Source organism: Carassius auratus, chromosome 22 (assembly GCF_003368295.1).
Source record: "Carassius auratus strain Wakin chromosome 22, ASM336829v1, whole genome shotgun sequence".
NCBI classification, from domain to species: Eukaryota; Metazoa; Chordata; class Actinopteri; order Cypriniformes; family Cyprinidae; genus Carassius; species Carassius auratus.
Genome location: NC_039264.1, coordinates 19302687 through 19330420, shown reverse-complemented (window position 1 = coordinate 19330420; position 27734 = coordinate 19302687). Strand labels below are relative to the sequence as shown.

The 27734-nt window shown below is 39.0% G+C and overlaps 2 protein-coding genes across 2 annotated transcripts; both read left to right on the top strand.

Annotated features, from left to right (window-relative positions):
- The first annotated feature begins 8071 nt into the window (after positions 1-8071).
- LOC113040519 (uncharacterized) lies at positions 8072-15110 on the top strand. Its single transcript, XM_026198840.1, has 17 exons — positions 8072-8157; positions 8214-8315; positions 8722-9069; positions 9154-9378; positions 9451-9768; positions 10456-10665; positions 10765-10855; positions 10938-10989; positions 11088-11127; positions 12427-12522; positions 12931-13278; positions 13363-13590; positions 13663-13980; positions 14072-14281; positions 14380-14467; positions 14609-14669; positions 14755-15110. The coding sequence occupies exons 2-17, from the start codon at positions 8270-8272 to the stop codon at positions 14941-14943; spliced, it is 2868 nt and encodes a 955-aa protein (XP_026054625.1). The 5' UTR covers positions 8072-8157; positions 8214-8269; the 3' UTR covers positions 14944-15110.
- A 5347-nt stretch (positions 15111-20457) lies between these two features.
- LOC113040518 (uncharacterized) lies at positions 20458-27510 on the top strand. The gene is made up of 4 exons (XM_026198839.1): positions 20458-20789; positions 24165-24227; positions 25485-25683; positions 26777-27510. The coding sequence occupies exons 3-4, from the start codon at positions 25488-25490 to the stop codon at positions 27508-27510; spliced, it is 930 nt and encodes a 309-aa protein (XP_026054624.1). The 5' UTR covers positions 20458-20789; positions 24165-24227; positions 25485-25487.
- The last annotated feature ends 224 nt before the right edge of the window (positions 27511-27734 follow it).

Here is a 27734-nt window from a genome sequence, read left to right as displayed (position 1 = left end):
CTTTGGATACCTGACAGTTGTTGTAAAGCGCTATACAAATAAATGTTGATTGATTGATTGATTGATATGAGTATGTCATGATCTATGTGTCACGGTTTTACGCTGCCTGAAGGAATACGGAGTCGAGGATAAACGGAATAAGGTTTTTAATATATCCAACACAGGGGATATCCAACATGGAGCACAGAGGTAGACACACGTAAGTAGCAAGTGGTCACAAGTGAGAAGACCCGACAAAACATAACTGAAGGACAAGGCTTATGTACAACAGATAATTGGGGAAACACAGGTGGATGGAATCATTAAATTAACAGGGACATGGAACACATGAGGAAGATAATAGACACCTGGGAACTAATCAAACTAAACACGGAAGACAGAAACTGGGTCACGGGCAAAAACAAGCTAAATGAGTCCAGGTGTGTGACAGTACTCCCCCCTCCCGGTAGGTGCGTCCTCGCACCGTAGAAACAACAGAGGGAGGCATGGGTGGGAACCTGGGAGGAGGTTCCGGTGGAGGACGGACTCCCAGGAGGGGGCTAGCAGACAGGGACCACAGAAGGAGGAGCCAGGGAGGAGACGACGGAGGAAGGAGCCAGGGAGGAGACAGGAGCAGGAGGAGCCAGATGGTCCACCAGAGACCAGCCAGGACGGAGATCCAAGGTGGGGTCGACGGCGGGAGGAGCCATGGTGAAGGAAGGGTCGACGACACCAGGGGGCCGACAGGCGGAGACTGCACCGGTGGGTGAGGAGCCCAAGATGGAGCAGCACAGCCGCAGAGCCAGGGTGACGTCGAGGATCCGGAGGGCCTAGGTGGAGCTGAAGGCTCAGGCGACCAAGGCAGAGGCGGGGTCCTGGCAGACCGCTGTGGAGCCGGAGTGACCGAGGATGGAGGTGGAACCGGAGGGAAGGAGGAGCCTGACAGAGCCGGAGGGATGGAGTGACGAGGTAAAACCAGAGGAGTGGAGTCCCGAGGCGGCGGATGGTCGACGACTGACCAAGGTGGAGCCGGAGGGACGAGGGAGCCCGGTGGAGCAGGTGGGATGACAGGCCACGGTGGAGACGAGGGAGCTAAGAGCCAAGGCGGAGCCGCTGGGTCGAAGGACCGAGGAGGAGTCCAGGGCTCGGAGGCTGGAGGCGGAGACAGGGCCTTAACACGCCAAGGCGGAGCTGGAGACTGGCAGTCCAGCGGCGAACCACCGCGCCCCGATGGCGCGGACTGAGGGTGAGCTGCGGGACTGACTGGCACCAGCAGGGATGACGAGGAACTGGCTGGTCTAGGAGGAGGAGAGAGGAGAAGGATGGGGGGAACGACAGGAGGATCAGGGCTGGATGGAACCAGCGGAAGTGGAGCAGAAGGACCAGCAGGTTTGGGAGGAGGTGGGAGAGGGAGGCTGGGAGGGAATACAGGAGACACAGAAGATTCAGGGCTGGGCGGAACCAGCGGAGACACAGAAGATTCAGAGCTGGGCGGAACCAGTGGAGACACAGAAGATTCAGAGCTGGGCGGAACCAGTGGAGACACAGAAGATTCAAGGCTGGGCGTAACCAGCGGAGAAACAGAAAACTCAGGGCTGGGCGTAACCAGCGGAGAAACAGGAAATTCAGGGCTGGGCGGAACCAGCGGAGAAACAGAAAACTCAGGGCTGGGCGGAACCAGCGGAGAAACAGAAAACTCAGGGCTGGGCGGAACCAGCAGAAATGGAGCAGAGGAAATGACTGGAGGAGGTAGGAGTGGGAGACTGAGAGGGTATACAGGGGAATCAGGGCTGGACGGAACCAGCGGGGAAACAGGAAAATTAGGGATTACCTCCATAGACCAGTCCATCAGATCCAGAGCTTGCTCCATATGACCTTCAGAGACTGTATACAGCTCACCCTCAGTTGCAGGAGTGTGGGCAGGGCTTTCCTCCACGCCCTCGATCTCCACGAGGACTCCCACGATGCACGGTGTTGCCGGCTCACACACCTGGTCAGTCGCGCTCTCGAGATCCGGTTCCCTGTCAATGGATTGCTCGGGCTCTGCGGCTGCGGTGGGCTCTGGCTCCGTGTGGCGTGATGGTGGCTGGCTGGTCTCTGGGTCGGGAGTGGGGCTGGCGAGGTCCTCTATGGGGCAGATGGTGAGAGATGACCCATTTCTCGCCAGAGTCCACTCCACAAATGCGGCGAAATCCTCTCGAGGACCATCTTCGGACGACAACGCTCTGCATTTGGAGTTCAGGCTGGTGTTGTAGAAGGTGCAGAGCGCGCCGTCCAGGTAGCTGGTGGCATTAGCTAATAGGAAAAACTGTCTGGTATGGTCCTCGAGAGAACGTCCTTCCTGCTTCAGCAGGAGGATGAGGAATTCGGGACGATAGAGGGGATCCATAGACACTAAGAAAAGAAAAGACTGTGAAAAAACAAAAGCAAAACGGAGGGAAGAACACGCAGTTTTCTATTTTCTCTTTTGAGGTCGGGTCTTCTGTCACGGTTTTACGCTGCCTGAAGGAATACGGAGTCGAGGATAAACGGAATAAGGTTTTTAATATATCCAACACAGGGGATATCCAACATGGAGCACAGAGGTAGACACACGTAAGTAGCAAGTGGTCACAAGTGAGAAGACCCGACAAAACAGAACTGAAGGACAAGGCTTATGTACAACAGATAATTGGGGAAACACAGGTGGATGGAATCATTAAATTAACAGGGACATGGAACACATGAGGAAGATAATAGACACCTGGGAACTAATCAAACTAAACACGGAAGACAGAAACTGGGTCACGGGCAAAAACAAGCTAAATGAGTCCAGGTGTGTGACACTATGGTGTCGAACGCAGCACTAAGATCAAGTAAGACTAGAAATGAGATGCAGCCTTGGTCTGACGCAAGGAGCAGGTCATTTGTAATTTTAACAAGTGCAGTTTCTGTGCTATGGTGGGGCCTAAAACCTGACTGAAATTCTTCATACAGATCATTTTTATGCAGGAAGGTGCTCAATTGAGCAGACACAACTTTCTCAAAAATTTTAGACATAAATGGAAGATTTGAAATAGGCCTATAATTTGCCAGTACACTAGGATCTAGTTTTGGTTTCTTAATAAGAGGCTTGATAACCGCCAGCTTGAATGGTTTTGGGACGTGTCCTAAAGTTAACGACGAGTTTATGATATTGAGAAGCGTTTCTTCTGCTACAGGTAACAGCTCTTTCAGTAATTTTGAGGGTACAGGATCTAATAAACATGTTGTTGGTTTAGATACAGTGATAAGTTTATTTAGCTCTTCCTGTCCTATGGTTGTAAAGCGCTGCAGTTTATCTTTGGGTGCGATGGATGAAACTGAAGTGTTAGACGCTGTATAATCTACATTCGCTATTGTATTTCTAATGTTATCTATTTTATCAGTGAAGAAATTCATAAGGTCATTACTATTTAACGTTGGTGGAATATTTGAATCAGGTGGCATCTGGTAATTTGTTAACTTAGCCACTGTGCTAAATAAAAACCTAGGATTGTTTTGGTTATTTTCAATGAGTTTGTGTATATGCTCTGCCCTAGCAGTTTTTTAGAGCCTGTCTATAGCTGGACATACTGTTTTTCCATGCAATTCTAAAAACTTCTAAGTTAGTTTTTCTCCATTTGCGTTCAAGACTACGAGTTAATTTCTTGAGAGAGTGAGTATTACTGTTATACCATGGTACAGTACGTTTTTCTCTAACTTTTTTCAATTTGATTGGGGCAACAGCTTCTAATGTATTAGAGAAAATAGTGCCCATGTTGTCAGTAATTTCGTCTAATTCGTGTGTATTTTTGGGTACAATTAGCAGTTGAGATAGATCAGGCAGGTTATTTGCGAATCTTTCTTTGGTGGCTGGAACAATAGTTCTGCCCAGACGGTAATGCTGCGACATATAGTTAATATCAGTTATACGCAGCATGCACGATACAAGGAAATGGTCTGTAATATCATCACTTTGAGGTACAATATCTATAGCAGTAAGATCGATTCCATGCGATATAATTAAATCTAGTGTATGATTAAAACGATGAGTGGGCCCGGTGACATTTTGCTTGACTCCAAAGGAGTTTATTAGGTCAGTAAACGCAAGTCCTAATGTATCATTTGCATTATCAACGTGAATATTAAAATCTCCCATGATTAGCGCCTTATCAACTGTAACTAGAAGGTCTGAGAGGAAATCTGCAAATTCTTTCAGGAATTCTGTATACGGCCCTGGTGGTCTATACACAGTAGCCAGAGCAAGAGATACATTAGATTTCTTTTGCATGTCTGACAGAGTAACATTTAGCAGAAGTATTTCAAAAGAGTTAAACCTGTATCCTGTTTTCTGGGTAACATTGAGAATATCACTATATATTGTTGCAACACCCCCGCCACGACCAGTCTGACGGGTCTCATGCTTATAACAGTAGTTTGGTGGAGTAGACTCATTTAGACCAAAATAATCATTTGGTTTTAGCCAGGTTTCAGTCAAGCAGAGTAAATCAAAACTATTATCTGTGATCATTTCATTTACAATAACTGCTTTTGGTGCGAGTGATCTAATATTTATGAGCCCAAACTTTAAAAATTGTTTTTGTTCATTTACTTTACAATTTTCTGGTTTAATTACGATAAGATTTTTTCTAGATCCTACATTATATTTATATTTTGACCTCACTATTCGGGGAACAGACACAGTCTTAATAGGTTTTACAGCGCAAGTACCTTTAGCATTTAAGCGGTTAGAACAAATAGGGCTGTAGTACTCGAGTCCGGTCTTGGACTCGAGTCCGGACTCGAGACATTTTTCTATCGTCTCGGACTTGTCTCGGACTCGTTGAATTTGCACTCGGACTTGTCTCGGACTTGGCCATTGGACTCGCCAAGTCTTCTAGTTGGTCTCCACCGAGTCCAGCAAAAAAATAAAATAAAAAATTTCTCCTTCAAAACAAAACCACATTTGCATGATGTCGCGACTGAAAACGTGTGGAAAACGCTAGGCGCGCCGCTCTCCTTATTTCCAAAGCACTCTGTAATCTGCGCTCGCGCTCCAGTGGCGTCTGCTGTTGCTGGGCAACCATGACCCGCTCTCCATGATGACGCAGAAGTTTCAGCAAAGAATAAATGGAATTCCAACACTTAAAATCACTTTCAGTAGCTCTGCTAATAGATTCATTTAAAAAATGTCTATCCTTGTACAACTATGATCATCTGTTTCTCCATCTTGCCTTAGCTTTCAGTATTGTTCCGGGAAAGGATGTGCATGACCAGTGGTGCACTTACTGCGACCTAAAAAGTTTAGATGTTTCTAATTTAATTTTCTACCTGTTAGATTGTGTTTTACCTAGATAGCCTTTTTTTAACAATAAACGCGTATTAATTTATAGCCTTATACAACAATTACATATGTAAATTTTAAAAACTTTATATATGACATTACATATTTACATTTTCATGTAACAGCCAGTATTTGTATCTGTAACAATCACAATTTTTTTCCTATCTGCATTCGGATACAACATCGTACAGTTATTTGATAAGACTGTTATGACATTTTATATATTTTTTCGTAGTTATCACTGAACAAGTATGTCGTGTTAAACTGAAATAATTATTAATTTCTAAAATAATATTTATCATGCAAGCAGAGAGATGTCATGACAAACGTTTAGTGATCATTTGAACACGACTGAATCCATTCAATGCACACATTCTCATTACGCAGAAAACTTTGAGCGAGTCTTAATGTTAATGAACTTCACTAAACAGATGTGTGTGTTCCGCGCAAACCAGCAAAAGGTAAATATGCAAACATGTAGGACAAGTACACAATGTATCCGTATCGAAGCTGATTATTAGCCTACTCTTGAGAGAGAACTGATTTGGTTTTTGAGAGACTGAGACGCGCAGCGCGGCTGTTTGATTGGTGAGCGCGCTATGCTTATTCCATTCATTCGTATCATGGTAGCCTAAGCTTTCAATATTTGCCTTTTAAATATATACAAATAATATAACGTGTAGCTATGATGTATTATTATAGGTAAAATTACTCTTGCAACGCTCTGATTTCTGAGAGATAAACAGAGAGGCGACAACAATGCGGTGTTTGATTTGCTCTCTTTTCACTCATAAAGTTTACATTCATTCACTTCTGGCGCTGATGCTCACCTGTTATCTAGCAAACACCAGACTGTGTCAGCTTCAGCCGAGTATTCAGGCAGAATTATTCCTTGTGCGTTATTCGTTTTTTAAGTCATTATCCTTGCCATTCCGAATAAGGTATTCGGCTTCAGGCACAACCCTAATTATTACATTAGATATTTTATTTTTACATGCAACATAGATAAGGTCATATAGTAACAGCTCCACGCAATATTGTAATTCTAAAATTCACGTCGTACTTGCAAACACTTTGTATGCATTATGGTTAATGCATGCTGGAGTAGTCGATTGTTTCCGACAGAGCTCGACTAGTCTATGCAAACACTAGCATAGTATGACAAAAATGTCGCTGTATTTATGTGCGCATGTCCAGTAGACCCAAACGTATCCATTCTAGCCTTGCTGGGCGCATTTGTCATATCCCGAGCTTTGTGTGTGTCTGTGCACTGTGCCAATTAGGCATAGTCATATACATTTTTGACCACAGATATAATGTCAACAAAAAATAAAGTACATAAAAATTATTTGACCTTACAGTTCCAAACTTTGTTTGTTTATCCAAGTTTAGCTCCCAGGGTCGGACTGGGGGTAAAACCACTCATTAGCAAGGCCCCAAAGGAAGAGAGGGCCCTTGAAAAGTATGAATCTGAAATATATATTTTTTACCTGGATATTTTCATGGGTGGGGGCCTTGGGCGCCCATCAGGACTGCCTATAAATAGGGCCCAGGATCTTGTTTAACGCCCCTGTTAGCTTTAACCCTAATTATACACACTTGAACATAATCAAGCTCTTACTAGACACACTAATCTTCCAGGTGTTTTAAGGCCAGTTGGAGCTAAACTTTTCAGGACATTGGCCATCCAGGATGTAGTTTGGAGACCCCTGTCCTACAGAGTTGTTACTTTGCACATGCTTTTGATCATTACAAATAATAATGTAAAATGATTTTCTTAGAATAGGAGATATGCTTTCTCTCGCATCACAAACATTATCAGTAGTTAAGTATGTGGTCTTGAAGAGGACCCTTTTTTCTTTCATTTGGACTCGGTCTTGGACTTGGACTCGAAACTTTTGGACTTGGACTTGACTTGGACTCGAACCTCTTTGGACTCGGTCTTGACTCGGTCTCGACTAGTCCTGGACTTGGACTTGACTTGGACTCGACAAAGCCGGACTTGACTACAGCTCTAAGAACAAAACTCATCATAATGGTTATTTGAGAATTGTCTTACTAGTCACATGGAGCATGAATGTAACACATTACCATTAACTGTGTGCTGAACCCCAGCTACAGTCTCATGGACTTCTGTTGACTTTTGAGTCTTGTGTGACTAAAATACGACACATTTTATTACCTTTTAGATTTTAATATTTACTGTAGTCCAGAGAATAACAACATAATAAAGCATCCTGTCTTCTAAGATTTATCTTGTTGGTTATTGAAGATGTGTCTGTTGCTGCTTGTGATATCCCATAATCATATGGCTATACCAATAAAATAAATGGCATCTCACGGTGCAGTTGAATGTAAATAAATAAATAAATGTGTGTATGTATGTGTTTTCTTGAACTTAAGATTCCCATTTACCAAAGTTTTTGCAGGAAAAATGATCAAATGTAATGTTTGCATTAAAGCCGGCTCTGGTAAGTCTACTGCTAAAAAACCAACACTAACACAGCAATAGTTCACCCTAAAAAAAGAAAATCTGCTGAAAATGTCTATTTAGATTTTGTGAAATTACGTGTAGAAAATCAATTATTAAAAGAAAACAACAAAGTATCTCGAGGTTTAATTTAAAGAGCTCATTTAACAGCTCATACTGAATTCCTCAGTTGAGTTTGGCGGTTAACACTTTCTGAAGAGTAAGCATCTTAAAAAGTAACTTCATTTCCCCCAGTGTGTCAAAAATAAAGAGGAAGGAAACAAGATAAGCTGAAAATCAGCAACAGTTTCTACAACAGACTGTAAAAACAGCAAAAACCGTCCGAGAACAACAGGAACGTAATGTAAGTAAATCTTAATTTTAATTGAATATAGTGAAATTGTAGGTGTCTTTTTTCAGGTTGAGCAGCTGTCCTTCATTGTACCCTAAATGTGAATTCACACAAAGTGAAGATCATGAACTCCAGACTCTCATCGTTGATTCTGCTGCTGCTCATTCCAGGTCTGAACATTATTGTGTTATTATTTTCCCTTTGTAATGTTTTCATTTAAATGTGGCTCTTTGACATGTTTCAAGAGCCATTATCTTGATAGATTTTGATCTTTGCTCTGTGTTTTCAAGCTGTTGAAATAATTTAAAGTCAGTTGAACTGTCCAGTCGAGCTGAATGTCATTCTGAATGTTCGTCTCACAGGATTTTCTGTTCATACATAAAAAAAATAAAAAATGAATGCATATAGATACATTTAAAACAGACTTTTTGACAGTATTTAAAACCGAACTAAATTCAGTAACAAGGTTGAATGGATGTGGACAACAGATGTGTCATGCACTGTTGCTTTAGCAATATTAGCTAATATGAACACTGTTCCTAAAACATCTCTATAATGAAACGTTTCCTTGTTCAGGGCCTGCAACACTGGACCAGCTCTCTGTGACTTGCAGTCAGAAGAGTATTTGTGCTGCGAAGGGGTCAGAAGTGACACTGAGCTGCTCTTACGTCAACATCGAAATCAAAACTGGGTTCTGGTTCAGCAAGAAACAAAGTACAAACTGGAGAAAAAATAATGAACCTGAAGATTTGACTTTAGACTCAGACTACTCAGGACGGGTGAAGCAGACGGTCACAAACTACCATTCAACACTCACAATATCAGACGTGAGAGAGAGAGACTCTGGACAATATCAGCTCATGTTCATCATGAAGGATGGAGTTAAACATCTCAGCTCAGCAGCCGTTAATCTAACAGTCACAGGTGAATCTGAGTCCAGATTCGGGTCACTAAAGTTGTTTTTATTTGACTTGTGATGAAGTTTGCTTAAGTGTTACATTAACTCAGTCCTGCAGGTGAGGATGAATCCTGTGTTTAGAGACACATCAGATAAGAGAGTAAAACTGACCTGTGTCTCTTCCTGCACCTCTGGAGTTTCTTATAACTGGATGAAGGACGGACAGGATTTCAGATATACAGAGTCCCGCGATATAACTGTGTCAATCAGCCCAAATGATGACAAATTTTCCTGTTTTATTAATGCAGACAGAAAACATCCATCCTCGTATCTGTGTGAGTATTAAAGTAATACACTGTTTGACCAAATGTGTAAATTTTGCGTTTTAATAATCGGCGTCTCTTCAGGTGTTTCTCCGAGCGGCTGCTTGGATGTGACTTACTCCTCTAGAAGAGTCTGTGCTTTAATTGGCTCAACAGTAGACATTTCCTGCTCATACTCACATCCTTCTGGTCATACTGTAAATAAAACATTCTGGCATTACGGTCGGCCTGACGTAAAGGATCTGCGTGAGGAGCATCAGCTTGCTGGTCGTGTGGAGTATGTGGGGAACAAACTGAGAATCAAAGAGCTCAAGAGCATCGACTCTGGAGAATATCGATTCAGGTTCATCACTGACTCAGACCAATACTCAGGATCACCTGGAGTCACTCTTACTGTTACAGGTAACTGATAATGATGAAAGAGTTTTTGTTTTTATGTCAGCCACTGCATTTTAATCATGATCCAAACAAAGAGGCTACCTACAAGAGCAGTTTCTTATTCAAATTAGAATAGATAAAATTAAATGAGATGTAATTTCAAAATCTGAAGCAAAAACAGAATGGTCTGACTGTAGTTTAGCAAAAAAAAAAAAAACATCTACAGGAATCAAATAAAGTAGATGGGCTGCATGAGCCCGGGTGCCGGAGCATAAATAGCTGCACACTGCTCTGGGTGTGTGTTCACAGTGTGTGTGTGTGTTCACTGCTGTGTGTGTGTACTTTTGATGGGTTAAATTAGCCAACAATTTTCCAGGTTTTTCATGATGCATGCAAACCCTGCCAGTGTTTGGTTCTCTGTCTTATTTACTGGCCTCTTACCTTCTACATACGTGAACTTGAGGCCAGGGCTAAAGAAACAATGATGCAGAAGTAGGCGTTGATCTTCTTCTGCAGAGGCTGTCCTTTTCAAACTGTGATATACTGAGGAGGAAATATGAAAATAACCCCGTCCCCCCAAACACACACACACATACACAAAAGGGACAGCTTGGTTTCAGTAAAAGCTGTTTTTTTTTAACCTACTTATTTTCTATGTCAGTCAAATTCAGTGTTAGGCTCAGCTTGACTTATTACAATTGGGTTTTTCAGATACACAAGTGACAAGGAGCCCGTCCACTGTCTCAGGAGAAGTAAAAGTGATATTAAACTGTTTAACTAAATGCACTCTGAACAACAAACATACTTACATCTGGTACAAGAACGGACGACACGTAACAGATGGATTCACTAAAGTCAACAAGCTGTACCTGGACTCAGTCAGCGATGAAGAGCTTCAACAGTATTCCTGTGCTGTAGGAGGTAACACATCTCTCATGATACATATGCTTCAGTGTGAAATGTGTGCAACATTCAGGCGGTTTCTCTGAAAGTCATGAATCACTTCTTTGTGTTGTGAAGATTCAGTGAACAGCACAGCGTTTAGCCATTATACCGTCACTCTGCTGGTGTTTTTACCTCAGTTTCTCACAATAGCAGCTCTGTGGATGTGGTGAGTAAATTATCTAATTGCACAACATATATTGAAATTAATTCAGATTATAAGAATGTAAATGAATTATATGATTCAACAGGTATTTCATCAAAATCTCCTTTCATAACCAAACTGAAAGCAAAAACAAAGAGGTGAGAAATCATTGATATACAGAATCTGCAATAATATTGGAAATGCATTGCTACAAAACTGATTCTAAATATGTTTAATAATCTTCTTTTTGTCTCAGATTCAGATGTTCCAGATGCCTTCATCTATAACTGCTGATTGTCCATCAGAGCTGCTGCAGTGATGTCATTGTGTTCTTTCAGTGACATCATCACCCAGCAACAGTCAGAAGTAAAATTCCAGTGATGTCATCAATGACTACTTTTCACAAATGAACAAAACTAAAACAAAACTAAATGACTGTCTAGGTTTTATATTTCAGTAGATAACTGTAACCACAGTAATGATGACTGTTATTGTGGAAAAAGAATTCTAGGTAACACTTTAGAATACTGTTCCGTCATAAATGAATAACTAGACACACACACACACACACACACAAACAGCAACAATGAAAAAAACATCTTGTGTTTTCTTGAAATTTAAATTCAAGCAGGGCTATGATCTGTTTAAACAGCTCTGTAGACTTGGAAGAGTTACTTCTGTGATTTCCTGAAAAGGCAGCACCACCCATTGGTCAAGAAAAAAAAAATCTGTTTATAACCAGTAGTATAATAAGATGTTCTGAAAGTGATCTGACAGCTTGGAGACAGCGACATAGTGAACTGTCCTTGTTTGCTCCAAATCTCTCTTTTGCTGGACTCTCATCTTGGTTTGTCTGTTCGGCTGCAGACCCAGCTGAATGTAACACATTACCATTAACTGTGTGCTGAACCCCAGCTACAGTCTCATGGACTTCTGTTGACTTTTGAGTCTTGTGCGACTAAAATACGACACATTTTATTACCTTTTAGATTTTAATATTTACTGTAGTCCAGAGAATAACAACATAATAAAGCATCCTGTCTTCTAAGATTTATCTTGTTGGTTATTGAAGATGTGTCTGTTGCTGCTTGTGATATCCCATAATCATATGGCTATACCAATAAAATAAATGGCATCTCACGGTGCAGTTGAATGTAAATTAATACATAAATGTGTGTATGTATGTGTTTTCTTGAACTTAAGATTCCCATTTTACCAAAGTTTTTGCAGGAAAAATGATCAAATGTAATGTTTGGCGGTTAACGCTTTCTGAAGAGTAAGCATCTTAAAAAGTAACTTCATTTCCCCCAGTGTGTCAAAAATAAAGAGGAAGGAAACAAGATAAGCAGAAAATCAGCAACAGTTTCTACAACAGACTGTAAAAACAGCAAAAACCGTCCGAGAACAACAGGAATGTAATGTAAGTAAATCTTAATTTTAATTGAATTTAAAATGTCAGCTTAAGTAAAATGCGACTATATTCATGATTTTAATGGGGTAGCATGAATGATGATATCAGACTAATGAATCAGTAAACTGTAATGACCCTTCAAGTGAGTCATAGTGAAACTGTAGGTGTCTTTTTTCAGGTTGAGCAGCTGTCCTTCATTGTACCCTAAATGTGAATTCACACAAAGTGAAGAACATGAACTCCAGACTCTCATCGTTGATTCTGCTGCTGCTCATTCCAGGTCTGAACATTATTGTGTTATTATTTTCCCTTTGTAATGTTTTCATTTAAATGTGGCTCTTTTACATGTTTCAAGAGTCATTATCTTGATAGATTTTGATCATTGCTCTGTGTTTTCAAGCTGTTAAAATAATTTAAAGTCAGTTGAACTGTCCAGTCGAGCTGAATGTCAGTCTGAATGTTCGTCTCACAGGATTTTCTGTTCATACATAAAAAAAAAATAAAAAATGAATGCATATAGATACATTTAAAACAGACTTTTTGACAGTATTTAAAACCGAACTAAATTCAGTAACAAGGTTGAATGGATGTGGACAACAGATCTGTCATGCACTGTTGCTTTAGCAATATTAGCTAATATGAACACTGTTCCTAAAACATCTCTATAATGAAACATTTCCTTGTTCAGGGCCTGCAACACTGGACCAGCTCTCTGTGACTTGCAGTCAGAAGAGTATTTGTGCTGCGAAGGGGTCAGAAGTGACACTGAGCTGCTCTTACGTCAACATCGAAATCAAAACTGGGTTCTGGTTCAGCAAGAAACAAAGTACAAACTGGAGAAAAAATAATGAACCGGAAGATTTGACTTTAGACTCAGACTACTCAGGACGGGTGAAGCAGACGGTCACAAACTACCAATCAACACTCACAATATCAGACGTGAGAGAGAGAGACTCTGGACAATATCAGCTCATGTTCATCATGAAGGATGGAGTTAAACATCTCAGCTCAGCAGCCGTTAATCTAACAGTCACAGGTGAATCTGAGTCCAGATTCGGGTCACTTCAGTTGTTTTTATTTGACTTGTGATGAAGTTTGCTTAAGTGTTACATTAACTCAGTCCTGCAGGTGAGGATGAATCCTGTGTTTAGAGAAAGAGACACGTCAGATAAGAGAGTAAAACTGATCTGTGCCTCTTCCTGCACCTCTGGAGTTTCTTATAACTGGATGAAGGACGGACAGGATTTAGAAACAGAGTCCCGCGATATAACTGTGTCAATCAGCACAAATGATGACCAATTTTCCTGTTTTATTAATGCAGACAGAAAACATCCATCCTCGTATCTGTGTGAGTATTAAAGTAATACACTTTTCGACCAAATGTGTAAATTTTGCGAATTAATAATCGGCGTCTCTTCAGGTGTTTCTCCGAGCGGCTGCTGGGATGTGACTTACTCCTCTAGAAGAGTCTGTGCTTTAGTTGGCTCAACAGTAGACATATCCTGCTCATACTCACATCCTTCTGGTCATACTGTAAATAAAACATTCTGGCATTACGGTCGGCCTGACGTAAAGGATCTGCGTGAGGAGCATCAGCTTGCTGGTCGTGTGGAGTATGTGGGGAACAAACTGAGAATCAAAGAGCTCAAGAGCATCGACTCTGGAGAATATCGATTCAGGTTCATCACTAATTCAGACCAATACTCAGGATCACCTGGAGTCACTCTTACTGTTACAGGTAACTGATAATGATGAATGAGGTTTTGTTTTCTATGTCAGTCAAATTCAGTGTTGGGCTCAGCTTGACTTATTACAATTGGGTTTTTCAGATACACAAGTGACAAGGAGCCCATCCACTGTCTCAGGAGAAGTAAAAGTGATATTAAACTGTTTAACTAAATGCACTCTGAACAACAAACATACTTACATCTGGTACAAGAACGGACGACAGGTAACAGATGGATTCACTAAAGTCAACAAGCTGTACCTGGACTCAGTCAGCGATGAAGAACTTCAACAGTATTCCTGTGCTGTGGGAGGTAACACATCTCTCATGATACATGTTGTTGAATGTAAAATGACTGTTGCAGCCTATTTGAGTGCAATTGCTCTTTTGAAATAAATTTGTTTTGTACAGACCAAGAGGAGAGCACAGCACTAAGAAACACGGCTGTCATACTGTGTGTTTTTCTGACTCTTGCTCTCATAGGAATCCTGTGGTACAGGTCGGTAAATTTCATTTGAAGTTTTAGGTTTTTGAAAAACACCAAACAGTAAGATTATAAGCTATACTGAAGGGAAATATATAATATTATATATGTTGTAATAAAAAATGAATTAAATACAAATACCTGTGTTTCTTTAAGGAGGAGAATATGTAACTTGTCTAAAACTCACATGATTGAAAAGGGGGAGGAGGGGGTTCAGGTAAAGTTGGCTGACACTAAATTTAATTTTGCATACACTTATTTAAAAATGCAGATTTTTTCTCATATTGTCTTTCCCCCATCAGTGTGACTCAGTGCACAACAACACTGCACCCTCTGACTTCACGCAAAAAGCAGATGCCGACAATCAAGACATTCTTTATTCCAGCGTTAGTTTTGAAAAAAAACCTGCATCTTCAGTCCCATACTTTGGATCTCCAACAGACGATACAGAAGCAGAGGCTGTCCACTATGCCACTGTAAGGTTCAAATAAAACACTGTTGCCTCTGGTGAGCTAATCATGTTATTGGATTTGGTATGTCAAAATAGCACAATTGACCATTGCCTTTGGCAGCTGATTTCCTACACTGTGGTTTTCTCATGTATCTCTCTATTTGCGTAATAAAATATTTACAGCACAAATCAATATTTGTTGTCCATTCATAAATTTTTCGGTAAGTAGACACTAAACATACATTTTGAGATCAAAAATCAGCAAAAGCTTTTCTTTATTTATGGTCTTCAGTATACATCACCAGGAAGGTCTGGCCAGAGCTGGCATTAAGATCAACAGCAAGGTTTCCATCAGTGCTGCAACTGAGAATACGTTGCTTCTTAGGGTACTAGAAGAGTTTAATGCCAACATGGAGCTTTGTTCTGTTACTGACCAGAGATATAATTGAAAAGAATAATATAATTGTTAAAAATGTACTTATTTGTTTCAGCTTACGAATCCTCGGCTGTTTGAGTAAAGTGGTATTTGGCCTATAGATATGTTTGTTGCTACTAAGCACTCCTCAGGAGTGGCTGCTCAGCTTCTGATTCCTATTAAGTTTGAGAACACCAATGATTTGGTTGGAAAGTTATTCACACCTTCTTTGGTCTCAACAACTGTTATCAACCTGCACAGAGGAATTCTGAACATCTTTTAGCTCAACCTCAGGAAGAACCAGAACATCTGAGGTTCAAGAGGTGATACTTGATGAAATGAAGATTAATTATCCATAATATGAATCTAGATGTTAAATATGAATCTTCATTCTGATGTAGGATGGAGTTCAGGGCATTTGTGAGGCCCAATATCTGATCACTGAAGATGAAGGAAACAACTGCACCACATTTAAGGTACACAATATATTCCCTTTAGTAGTCTGAAATGGCTATTTGTAGATTGTCATTCATTTTTTATTCTTCTAAGGAAATGGATCTTAGATGCTGTTCCTGTAGTCTGCACCTTAGTCAAAAAGACCTTCTTGGCAGGCAAACTTTCCATCCCTGAGTTCACTCAGGTCATTTTGTCCACTGTGCACATGGTCACTGCTAAGTTGGACACCATTACGTTGGTCACCCTGCTAGCATTAAATACATCACAAAGTTTCATCACAGTATTTGGAAACCAAATAACTTTGTTTCCCATGAGAGTTCAATTGGGTGCAGTTTTGCCTCTGAAGGCTATTGCCAAAAAGGAACACAAACTGGTTAATCAGATATTGAGTCATGCTTTGCTTTGTCATACTGATTGTGAGCTCCAGTCTTCAGGACACACCTCCCAGAATGTTTTGGGTGTCTCCTTGTTTAACGAAACAACACACACCGATGAGCTTTAAGTAGCAAGAAGTCTAAAATGTTCAGATATTTAGGTCCCAAGGACTGGAGTTTACTATATGCATTTAATTTTACATTTCAGGATTTTTGCAAACTAAGATCTCCACCAGGGGTGCGCATGGGTTCATAGATTGTGCTTTTTTGAGTTAAAGCCAAATACAATCTAATTCTGGATAGTAATCTTATGCCCCAGGTTTGTACAACTAAATATCATAATAATATTATATCCGATTACAGTCCAGTGACTTAAAACAGGACATAAAAACCTTTTTGGAAAATCAATGACAAGCTCTGCCATAACTCCCAGAAGAACTGGGTTCTTATAGACCGATTTCACTCTTAAATACAGATAAACAAAATTCTGGCGAAAACTTTAGTATGCACTAAATACAGTAATTAGAAATTAGGTGCATCCAGATCAAAAGGGCTTCATACCAAAACGTAACTCTTCCTCTAATCTTAGGTGTCTTTTAACATAATTTACTCTTCCAGAGGCTTGCAGCAAGATCTAGCCATTCTGTCACTGTATGCAGAGAAGGCATTCGATAAAATTGAGTGGCCTTACCTATTTGCCGTATTGAAGAAGTTTAAGCTCATATATAATTTAATTTCATGGAATAAATTGTTGTACTCTAGTCTGTGTGTAAAAGTTCTAACATCAAACAAGTATTCTTGTTTTGAATTTCACAGAGGTACAAGACAGGGATTTTCACTGAAACTACCTTTTCTAGTATCTTGGACAGAAAAGGAAGATTCGGGACCTGTCTGTAATTAACTAGTTCTTTGGGGTCTAGTTGTGTTTATTTCTGTTTTGATGAGAGGCTTAAAACAGCAAGTTTGAAGGTTTTGGGGACATATCCTACATGCTCTACACAAAATCTACAGGTGGCAAGTCTTGTGTACTCAGACATGAAAGCCTTGACAAGGAGCACACCTCCTGAGTTTGCTCTTATGTGAGTTTACGCTATTTATTTATTTATTTATTTTTGTAACATATAGATGTTTAAATCTTCAATGTCAACAATCTATCTTGGTCTTTTTTAGTCCCATCCCTTGCAGTGTTGCCATCAAGAATTAACCATCAAATTGTATCTATAGCTTACTACTGGAGGCCATGTACTTGAGCTGGCAGGAGAAGATCTTAAAGCAATGCAGAATGGCATTGCCTTCCAGTATGCCAAACCCCTGCTGTTGACCCATGGAATTTAGTCTGTACTGTACTCTGCTGCAGTGGCTGCTGATAATTTTAAGGGTAAGAGTTTCAAAAGTACAGCAGTCTATTTAAAGATTGATTGGAAATAGAGAATGGCATTTATACAAATCCACAATATTTAATAGAGAATGCACATTCGTATTGAAACATTTATTTTTCTTATTTGCCATTATGTCCAGTCCAGGCTCTTATTACACCACCTCTAATTGAAACCATCATTGTTGCTCATCTAATGAAAATGTCAGGTTAACCAATGAGGTTTCACCAAGCATTGTCTTACAGACTTCTGCTGTAATTGGACTGAATACTGGTTTTGTTCAAGCTGTATCCATGGCCAAAGAAAAAATCCATACATTTTTGCCTCTAAAAGTGGAGGCAAAGTTTGACATCACAAGTACGAATGTCATGCGTTTCCTGTTGTACTTCCAGTGCATGATTTGACAGCACAGTACAGACTATTTTTTGTCAGTATTTGAGTTATTGTTAATCTTTTCACCATGGTCTGTCACGTTAACAAATGGGGCTAATGTGATTCTTGTCCGACACTAGTTTTTCAACTTTGGCAGCAGTTGAAAATATCAAAGAGGGCAACGAGGAGAGAATTACACCAGTGGTACCATAGACGGTAGTTGTGCAACATTCCCAAGAAACACTTACCTCAGTTACTGTTGTTGGCAAGTGGAAAATCTGTGGAAAATTGTGTGGTGTGTTTCTGGCTTTAAGTAAAAATTGTACAATCCTTTTTTTTTATTTCAGAACTCTAGGAACTCTCTAGTGGAAAAAGCATTGAAAGTTTTAAGCCTGTTCAGGAATGATGTATTTTAATTCTATTTTATTAAGTGGCAAATGTCTTTGCGTGACTGCAGTCTAGATTCCTTGAAGACTTGGATCCTCCAGTGTTTTTTTTATTTTTATCATTGCACGTGTTGTCAGAGTTGATCGCAAGTTTTTGGGTACCAGCTCACTGCTTACCTGGACAGGTGCACTTTAAGGGTGCAAATCATTTTGGTCTGCTTTGCAGTGAAGGACAACTGGAAGATGAATGCTGATGGTGTATTACTGAGAAAGCACAATGTTGGTGTAAGAAATTTTATTAATTTTAGTTATCTCTTTTTGTTATGTCAGGGATGTACAATCCTGTTCCTGGCAGGCCAATAAACTTCAGAGTTTAGTTCCAACCTGCCCCAACACCCTTGCTTAAAAGTTTTTTTGTAATCCCGAAGACCTTGACTAGCTGGTTCAGATGCCTTAATTCTCTGCAAGATAGTGGCTCTACATGAGTATGATTGGGCACCCCTGTGTTAGGATAAAGCATTCAAAATGTGCCTCTATATAGCCAAGGACTGCTTGCAGAGTGTCAACAATATGCAATTACTATCAATTATCCTATACTATCCATATTGCAGTGGCTGGCCACCAAGATCCAAGTCTTATTTCCTATCTTAAAGCCAAGTGTGAGAGCTAACCCCCAGTTATCACCACCTATGCCAAAAGGTTTGGTTTCTCTTAATTTCACCAATGTCCCACTTAATAAATGTCAACACATTAACACATTTTTATTTTCCTTTCCTATTCAGGTGTGGCTGACTACATTCCTGCTGCAGCTCAAATGACTGGATTGGATATTACCAATGAAAAAAGATAAAACACTGAGAGGCAGATTGAACTGATCATACTTGTCCCAAATGAAAGGACCCTGGACATCATTACTAAGACCCCAACAGTGATCAACAATCTAATGACTGGTTTACTATACCATTTTGGAAGCACTTTCTAAGATTTGTGAAATTGCAGATGACTTTGTCAATGTCGTGGTTCGTCCAATTACTTTTCCGTTTGAGGCTATCCGGCCTATCCAGAAAAGGATGTCACAATCATAATTTTAAACATTTAGTTCAGCTACAAATGTATATATTTTTTATTTTTTTATTTAATTAAGTTTAAATTAAGTTTTGTATGTTTCATTTATCTACATGCAGTCAGATCAGAAACACCTTGATTACATTCAACCATAAGAAGTACAACTACGAAATTCCTCTTGCTACCAAGTCTTAGTTCAAGACTGCACTTCAGCGCATAAATTCATAGTCCTTATGAAAAAGGATTATGTCTTTGAGCATGAAGACCTAAACAATCAGGTGGCAGACATGTAAGTCCAGCTTACCGATATTACTAGAACCATTATTCAAAAGTAGCCTCACTACACAATACAATTTTCTTCCACAACAGTTGACATATACCAGCAGAAGAGTGCAGTGAAGGTTAAAATGAATGGAATTGAAATACCAACCAACATTTCGTACTGTACCAGCACCAAACAAGTTGAAGTTCTCTTCACATTATTTTAATATAAAAGTATATTGCTTGCATCAGAAATTACCTTTTTTTAAGTCTTGACATGTTTTTTTTATATATATATATTTCAATTAAACATGACCTGGGAAGGGAGTCTTCAATTATTTCATGCAATTTTATTAGGTTTTTTCAATGTTAAAACGTAATTAAGTATTGAAAGTAAAAGTACAATTAAAGGGAAAATGGAAAAGAAGCAAATATATATATATATATATATATATATATATATATATATATATATATATATATATATATATATATATATATATATATATATATATACACATTTTCATACAAAGCTTGAGCAGCAAGATTGTGTTCAGTCCTAACTATTTCTTCCATTTTGTATTTTTGGGTAAGAATAAGAAGCACTTCAGGAGGACTTAGGCCATTTCCACACTGTAAAATTTTTCCAGGATTTCACAAGATATAACTGTAATATTTCACAGTTAATTACATTATTACCACTTCACAGGCTTTAACTGTGATAATTCACAATATAATACCGTATTTAGACTTTTACTGTGAAAATAATGCAGACGCGGGGCTTTTACAAGAAACTACTGTGAATGCCGTCTTTTTTGAGTGACAACTGCGGCGTTTAAATGTGTTTAAATGTCAAACTTTATCAATTTGATGTTTTTTATATGATAGTGCATGTAATTTAAAAGTATGAACCAAATTAGCGTTAGTTGTAGGTTCTGTTGTCATGTTTTTGTAACTTAGCTGGAGCAGACTCGCGTCGACGTTTAAGCGCGCAAATTTGAATGAAAAGACGTTGGTTGTAGTGTTAATTATACCGTATTAGGTTAACTGTGAGATGTCTGATTAGATACAACGTCGAACATTTAACTTTAGCTTTACTTAAAGCTTATCTTAGTTACTCTAACAGCGTTCTCTCTTTTACCACAGCTTCTACATTGACCGACGATAAATAAAGTTATAAGGTAAGATGTGGCCTTAATGTGGGTATTATGACAGTTATTATCAACTAGATAAATTATGAGGTTTGTGGATTTGGGCAAAGGTGGATTAAATTCATCTCAAATTAGTAACTTTATAATTTTCTTCCCTGCTGTGTGTGTGAAACGGAGCAACCGTTGTCTTTCTCGTCAACAGAAAAATGAAGTGCGCATGTCCATGTATTTTATTTTTATTTTTTTTTATCTTGTCTCTGGAATTTTCCACTGCCAAAATAAATGTTTTGCGCGGCAGTTTTCCCGCTGTTAGACCAATGTGCACTTATCTGTGTTTTGCCAGTACATTAATGTTGGTTATAACTAGACAGTCCAAAGTAATTGCAGTGATTTGTATCTGTAGGATATACGTTTGTAATTATTGTCTTTTAATCGTCATCTGGTAATGGTGTTTGTATATTCAACTTAAATACAAACCGTATAGTTTAGTTTCCAGTAGCCTACAGGGTGGTGATGTAGCTTTCTAGCTACACTACACACTATTTTAAAGTTAAAAACCCAAGTAGTCCTTAATAGATTCTATATTTTCACATTTATCTTTAACTAATGTGTATATATTGTTCATTACTTTTTATGTGGTTCAGTAGTGTTTAGTAATTTAGGTGTGGGTGATCCAAATACAGTATGTTGGTGTTATAAGGGCAATCTGCTAGCTACATCCAAAATTGCTAGTTTAAAAAAGCCCTGTATTTAGTTTTTCTCAACTGAAGAACACAATGTTCAACTGTAAATTCAGTTTATGTGAGCATGTGTCTGAGACTGTTAGTGAGTTTATTCAGCACTCAAAGCTGCATAGCAATGCTCCTAACTTTAAGTACAACTGCGGTGTGCCTGATTGCTCTAGGATGTATCGCAAAACAAATATTTTGACAACTCATATGTATAGAGAGCATAAAGGGCTTGGATCATCTGTGCGACCTTGCAAGCAATTTGCCTTAAAATGTGTTGCTCCGTTTTGTACAGTTGCATGTGACACCGTAAGCTCCCTCATCAAGCATTTGAAGTCACACATACATGAGGGATTAGAAATCAAATGCCCAGTCAGAGGTTGTGATTGCAGCTTTACAGTTGCATCCACTTTAGCCTCACATTTTTCAAGGAAACACAAAAATCTAGATCACACCTTGTTAGATGTGTCCGATCCTGCTGAGCCTAGTAGTCTGCATAGTCAGCCATGTTCTGATACTTCTGTTGTGGATGATAATGAGCCAGAGGGGCCATTTGCTGTAGATGAAACTCTCTATTTGCAAAATCTTGCCCTTCTGTATCTTAACTTACAAGGAAAGTTATTGCTACCAGCCAGTACCATACAGACAATCATTGAGGACTTTCAAAATGCCCATGAAATTGGCTTATCACATTCCCTTATGATTTTAACTAAGAAACTGAAAGAAATTGGAATCCAAGAGGACACTATAAGCAACATCATTGATGAAATTAACAGGGAAGATCTTCTTAAGGTGGGTAACAGGGACATTTTGAGTACAGACCAAAAAAGGAAGGGTTTTTTTAAAACCAGTTTCAACTATGTTGAGCCTGTGCCTTTTCTTTTGGGCAGTGATGAAAATGGTAACGAGTGCTTTTCCCAGTATATTCCCATCCATGAGACGTTAGCTATACTGTTCAAAAGTAAATCTGTAAGAGAACAATATGTCGCCACACATTTGCAACCAGCTACTGAAAATATAATTCAGGATGTGAGAGATGGAGAGGGATTTAAGGGCAATCAGCTGTTGAAAACAGAGCCTTCCTCTGTTGGTGTGATCCTATATCAAGATGCTTTTGAGGTTGTGAATCCACTTGGTTCAGGGAAAAAAAAACACAAGGTTTTAGCTGTTTACATGACCCTGACTGACATTTTGCCTCACAATAGATCCACAATAGATCAAATGCAACTTGTCCTCCTATGTAGGGAGAAAGATTTTAAATACTTTGGCATGAACAAAGTTTTTGAACCATTGATCACTGACCTCAAACTTCTAGAGGAAGAAGGTATTTTGACAAATGATGGCAGAGTAGTAAAAGGAGCTTTACTCGCCATTTCAGGAGACAACCTGGGATCACATTGCATTGGGGGATTTGTCGAAAACTTCAGTCGGGCAAGCCATTTCTGCCGCTACTGTGAGATTGACAGAAATGCATTCATGAATGAACCATACACGTGTGGGACTTCAAGAACTGCACAATCCTATCAAAGTCATTTGCAAGGTTTAGACACCAGTGCTACTGCTACAGTATGCGGCATCAAGATGGACTCTCCTTTTAACCAGCTTAATTATTTTCATGTTTGCCAGCCAGGGCTCCCGCCATGTCTGGGGCATGACTTGTTTGAGGGTATTGTGTCTTATGACCTTGCCTTGTTTGTTGGTCACTTGGTTCAGGAGAAGCACTTTACCTACTTACAATTAAACAGATGTAAAAATCAATTCAAATATCAAGGAAATGATGCCAGCAGCAAACCAGCAGACATGTCTCCTGGTAGTGAACGCTTAAGTGGACATGCAGTTCAAAACTGGTGCTTTCTGAGGTTGCTACCTCTTTTTGTGGGTGACAGAATTAAAGATCCTTCTGAAAATGAAGTATGGCAACTCATTCTGCAGCTGAGAGAGATTGTGGAGCTTGTTTGTGCACCAACCATTACAACAGGCCAAGTGGCATATCTTAAAGTCCTTATTGAAGAATATATCTTCAGTCGTCAAAGGCTTTTCCCTGCCAGTCCATTAAAACCCAAGCATCACTATCTGTGCCATTACCCAGAGCTGATTCTTCACTTTGGCCCACTTATACGCCTGTGGACGTTACGGTTCGAGAGCAAACACACCTTCTTCAAGCAGTGTGCTAGGAAATTGCACAACTTTAAGAATCTTTGCAAAACTCTTGCAGAAAGACACCAACTATTGCAAGCCTACCTGAGTGCAGGCAGACTCTTTCCTTCAGATGTGCATGTTGATAAGGGTACAGAGTTTTATGTGAGTGATTACAATGACAGGATCAGGGCTTCAGTAGCTGGTCAAAATTTTGAGTCACAGTCTGCAGTAGCTTGCAATGAAGTCACAGTGAAAGGCACAGTATACCGAAAGGGGATGTGTGTTTTGCTTGAGAGTACTGATAGAGAACTTTCTGTGGGAAAGATTAATCTTATCATTGCTCTTAATGAGTCTGTGCAGTTTGTGACTCAGAAACATACTTTTGTGAAGCTGAGCGACATGGGTGTCTATTGTGAATTAGGAGCAGCCCAAGAGGATTATGTTTGCATCGAGCAAAAGGATTTGCTTGACTATTATCCTCTTCCATCATATAAAGTATATGATATATCACTAATTGCTCTCCACCATTCTTTTCCAGAGGCAGTTTGAACTAGCACTTGTCAGAGGTAGCCGGAATTGATGTGACGAGTGGAGCAAGCAGGTAGAAATGCACACACAAGAAGTAAACTTATTGGGTGTTCCTTTTAATAACATTTTTTTAAGCTATGGCACAGGTTCTGCTTTACTACCATATGTTCTGTAGTACATGTTCTCATCACAGTGATTAACAAAAAAAATAAATAAAAATAACTGATTGTAAAACTGTTCATATTTTAAGCTTGTTTAAGCTTAAAGTCATTCTTTTATAATTCATCACACGGTTAAAATTTATATGCCCAGAGCTGGTGGTTTATAGGTGTGATAAAAAAAAAAAATGCTGAAGAAAAAAAGAAAATGATACCATCCCTGCCTGTATTAAATAAACTATTAAACTATTTCAATAGTATATTTGTCTAAACTGTAATTGGTTTCTTTAATATCCTAGTTCATTACATCCAGATTCAATTAATACATTCCTTTTGTCAATTACTTTAGACAATGTTTTGCTTACTAAATGTGTTTTTCTATATAGGTGTAAATAGTTTGATTGTATTTCCCAAGTTAGTATATAGTGTATAGTAGTGTAAATAGTTAGTTTATAGTGTATAGCAGTGTATATAGTTAGTATATAGTGGAAAGATATCTGTTGTGGAAATGTTGGACAACTTGTACATTTTATTATTTTTTTCCTTATATAGCGCTTTTAACAATGTAGATTGTTTCAAAGCAGCTTTACAGAGATAAGTGTATAATTTAAGGTTACAGAGATTGTTTTGGCTTTATAGCAGTGTTAAGTTATTTTCCGTCTAAAGTTAGTTTTGATTGATCCGCTTCTGTCGCAATGATCATTTGTTATTAAATCAGTGGCCGCTAAGTTTGAGCAGACATACAAACAACAGATATGTAACATGTAACATTAAAGTGTGAGGAAACATAATTTGTTTGTAATCAACATGGAAAATGGACAGTGTGACTGAAAAGTGCAGTAAACTCTTGGAAACTTTTAGTTTGGTCAGGAATGATTGAGTTATATATATATATATATATATATATATATATATATATATATATATATATATATATATATATATTTATATATATTTATATATATATATATATATATATATATATATATTTATATATATATATATATATATATATATATATATATATATATATATATATAATGATGAGTTATATATAGTTCCACTCTTTTAGGTATAGTCTGTTGCAATAATAAAGCTCAAACATTGTGTATATAACCATAGTAATTTGACAAATGGAATTGTTTGTATGTCTGCTCAAACTCTTTTTTCAGAAAATGGATGAAGTAATGATGAAAGAAGTGGTGCTGTCATTCATACCTGGTCTCTCTGAAGAAACTCTGACTTCACTGCTGTATGGGTTGCAAGAGCTTGGTGTGGAAAGCAAGGAAGACCTTGCTTTGGTTCAAGAAAAAGACATAGAGAAATACCTTCGACCTATTCAGTGTCGAAAGTTACTGAATGGCTTTAAAGGTAACTATATTTTTGATACTTTCCCATTGAAAAGTTGAATAATCTAAAGTTAAATAAAATTGAATAGAATAAAAATAAAGTTAAAACTAATGCATATAATGCATAAAATTAAGAAAAAAACAACATTTTTGAAGAAAGGCAGCATTACATAAGTGTAAATATAGTATGAATATAGCATCTACTCGGTCGGTCAGTTGGGTTAGAAATCTGCCCAAAGTAAACAATTTCTTGGCCAAAGTTTTTTTTTGTTTTTTTTTATTATGATTTTGTAAATTCGTACCCGCAGAGCTTCAAACGGCATCCGACCCGTTTTCCGACAGCTGCACTAATTAAAATCCGCACCCGACACGCTTAAAATAGAACCGACACTCGACCGAAATAAAATAAGTTTAGCCAATCACATTATAGACACAATTACAAAAATGTTTATTGCCAGGTCATACAGAAGTTATTACACGACAATTAACACAAGGACAAGTTCAGCCGAAGCTGTCATAAGGCCGGTACTTGAAGAACATGGCTAACGTTACCATAAAACTGAGTAGCCTTATCACATTTTACCAATCGAACTGATGCGGCTACAACACTATATCTGCCACGCAATTTCGTATAGCCTACATCTGACCATTTTGGGTTCAAACACGCCTTCACACCACACATCCTGTACTGAACAGTGTTACATTTGAAAAATACTGTTCGATAGAACTGCTTTCTTACCACAGTTATCTGCGTGCTTCCTCGGCGATGAAGTTCCACATCTGCGGCTATCCAACACGAAAATGCATGCAGCAAATAAGCCTTTCACAATATTTTCTTCAGATAACTCCAAATTTCTCCCACACACATGCATGGTGTTTGAGACTCACTGTATGTCATGTCCATGTACTGAACTCTTGTTATTTAACTATGCCAAGATAAATTAAATTTCAAATTCTAGGGCACCTTAAAAAATAAAAAAAACATGAGCAAAAATAAGAAAATACATTTTTTTTTTGTCAAAGACTACATCCAGATCGGATTCAGAGCGATAATCAAACACAGATGGAGTACCTTCTCTCGCCCTTTATGTAATAATCTGTTCTCTTGTGTGTAGGACTCGCAATAGTTCAACTGGAACTGGTTCCTGTCACTCCAAACGTTGTCCCCAGCTCCTTAAACACTCCTTCCAACTTCCCATGCACTCAAGACACCATTTCATCTCCATCCTTGCCGCTTGGCAGACCATGGCATGTAGCCTTCGAGGTCAACTGGGATAGGATGCCAGCAGCTATTCGAAAGGCACTGACAAATAATACAAGACCATCACCAAGCGATAGAAAAGATATGGTTAGGGCAGTGGTTGATCAGATGTTGGATCATGAGCCTAACCCAAACAGAACAATGTGTCACAACATTGCTCGAAGCATTGTAAGGAGCCATCCGAAATGTTTTGCTGACGTTGCAAAAAATGGAGACATGCTTGGAGATGGTTGTCATTCTTTTCTGCAGCAAATAAAAACTAGGGTGGAATATAAAACCAGGAACAACACACTAGTGAGACGACGCAGAGAGAGGACGCACAGTCAGGTACCAGATGAAGGCAGAGGCATGACAAGAGGCCCTGTAGATCAGTACGGCTGTGTAAGGTGGTGTCCTGTGGAAGTCCCAGTTGGCGAAACTGAGCAATCATTAGATGGCATCAAAAGTCATCTCCTCAACATCTACTCAGAGGAAGGCATGAGTGGTGCTGAGAGAGCTGAACCTCTGATGGAGAAGACCTATATCATCCAGCGACGCTATCTTAATAGTGTACCTGCGCCAGCCATTGCAGTTGTAAAAGAAGATTGAGGTATTTTTTCCCTATTCCATCTTGTGAAGCACATGGCTCATTGAATGGGTGGAGTATAGTCTCAATCATCCGAAATGTAAAATGCACATCTCTTTCAAAAACAATCCAAAACTATAAAAATTCCCTTATTTTACAAGGCAGTATGTATGTAACGGGTTGCGACTATAGCCGCAGTTATAGGAACTTAGTTCTAGGAACTGTCCACTTCTAAACAGTTCTAAGA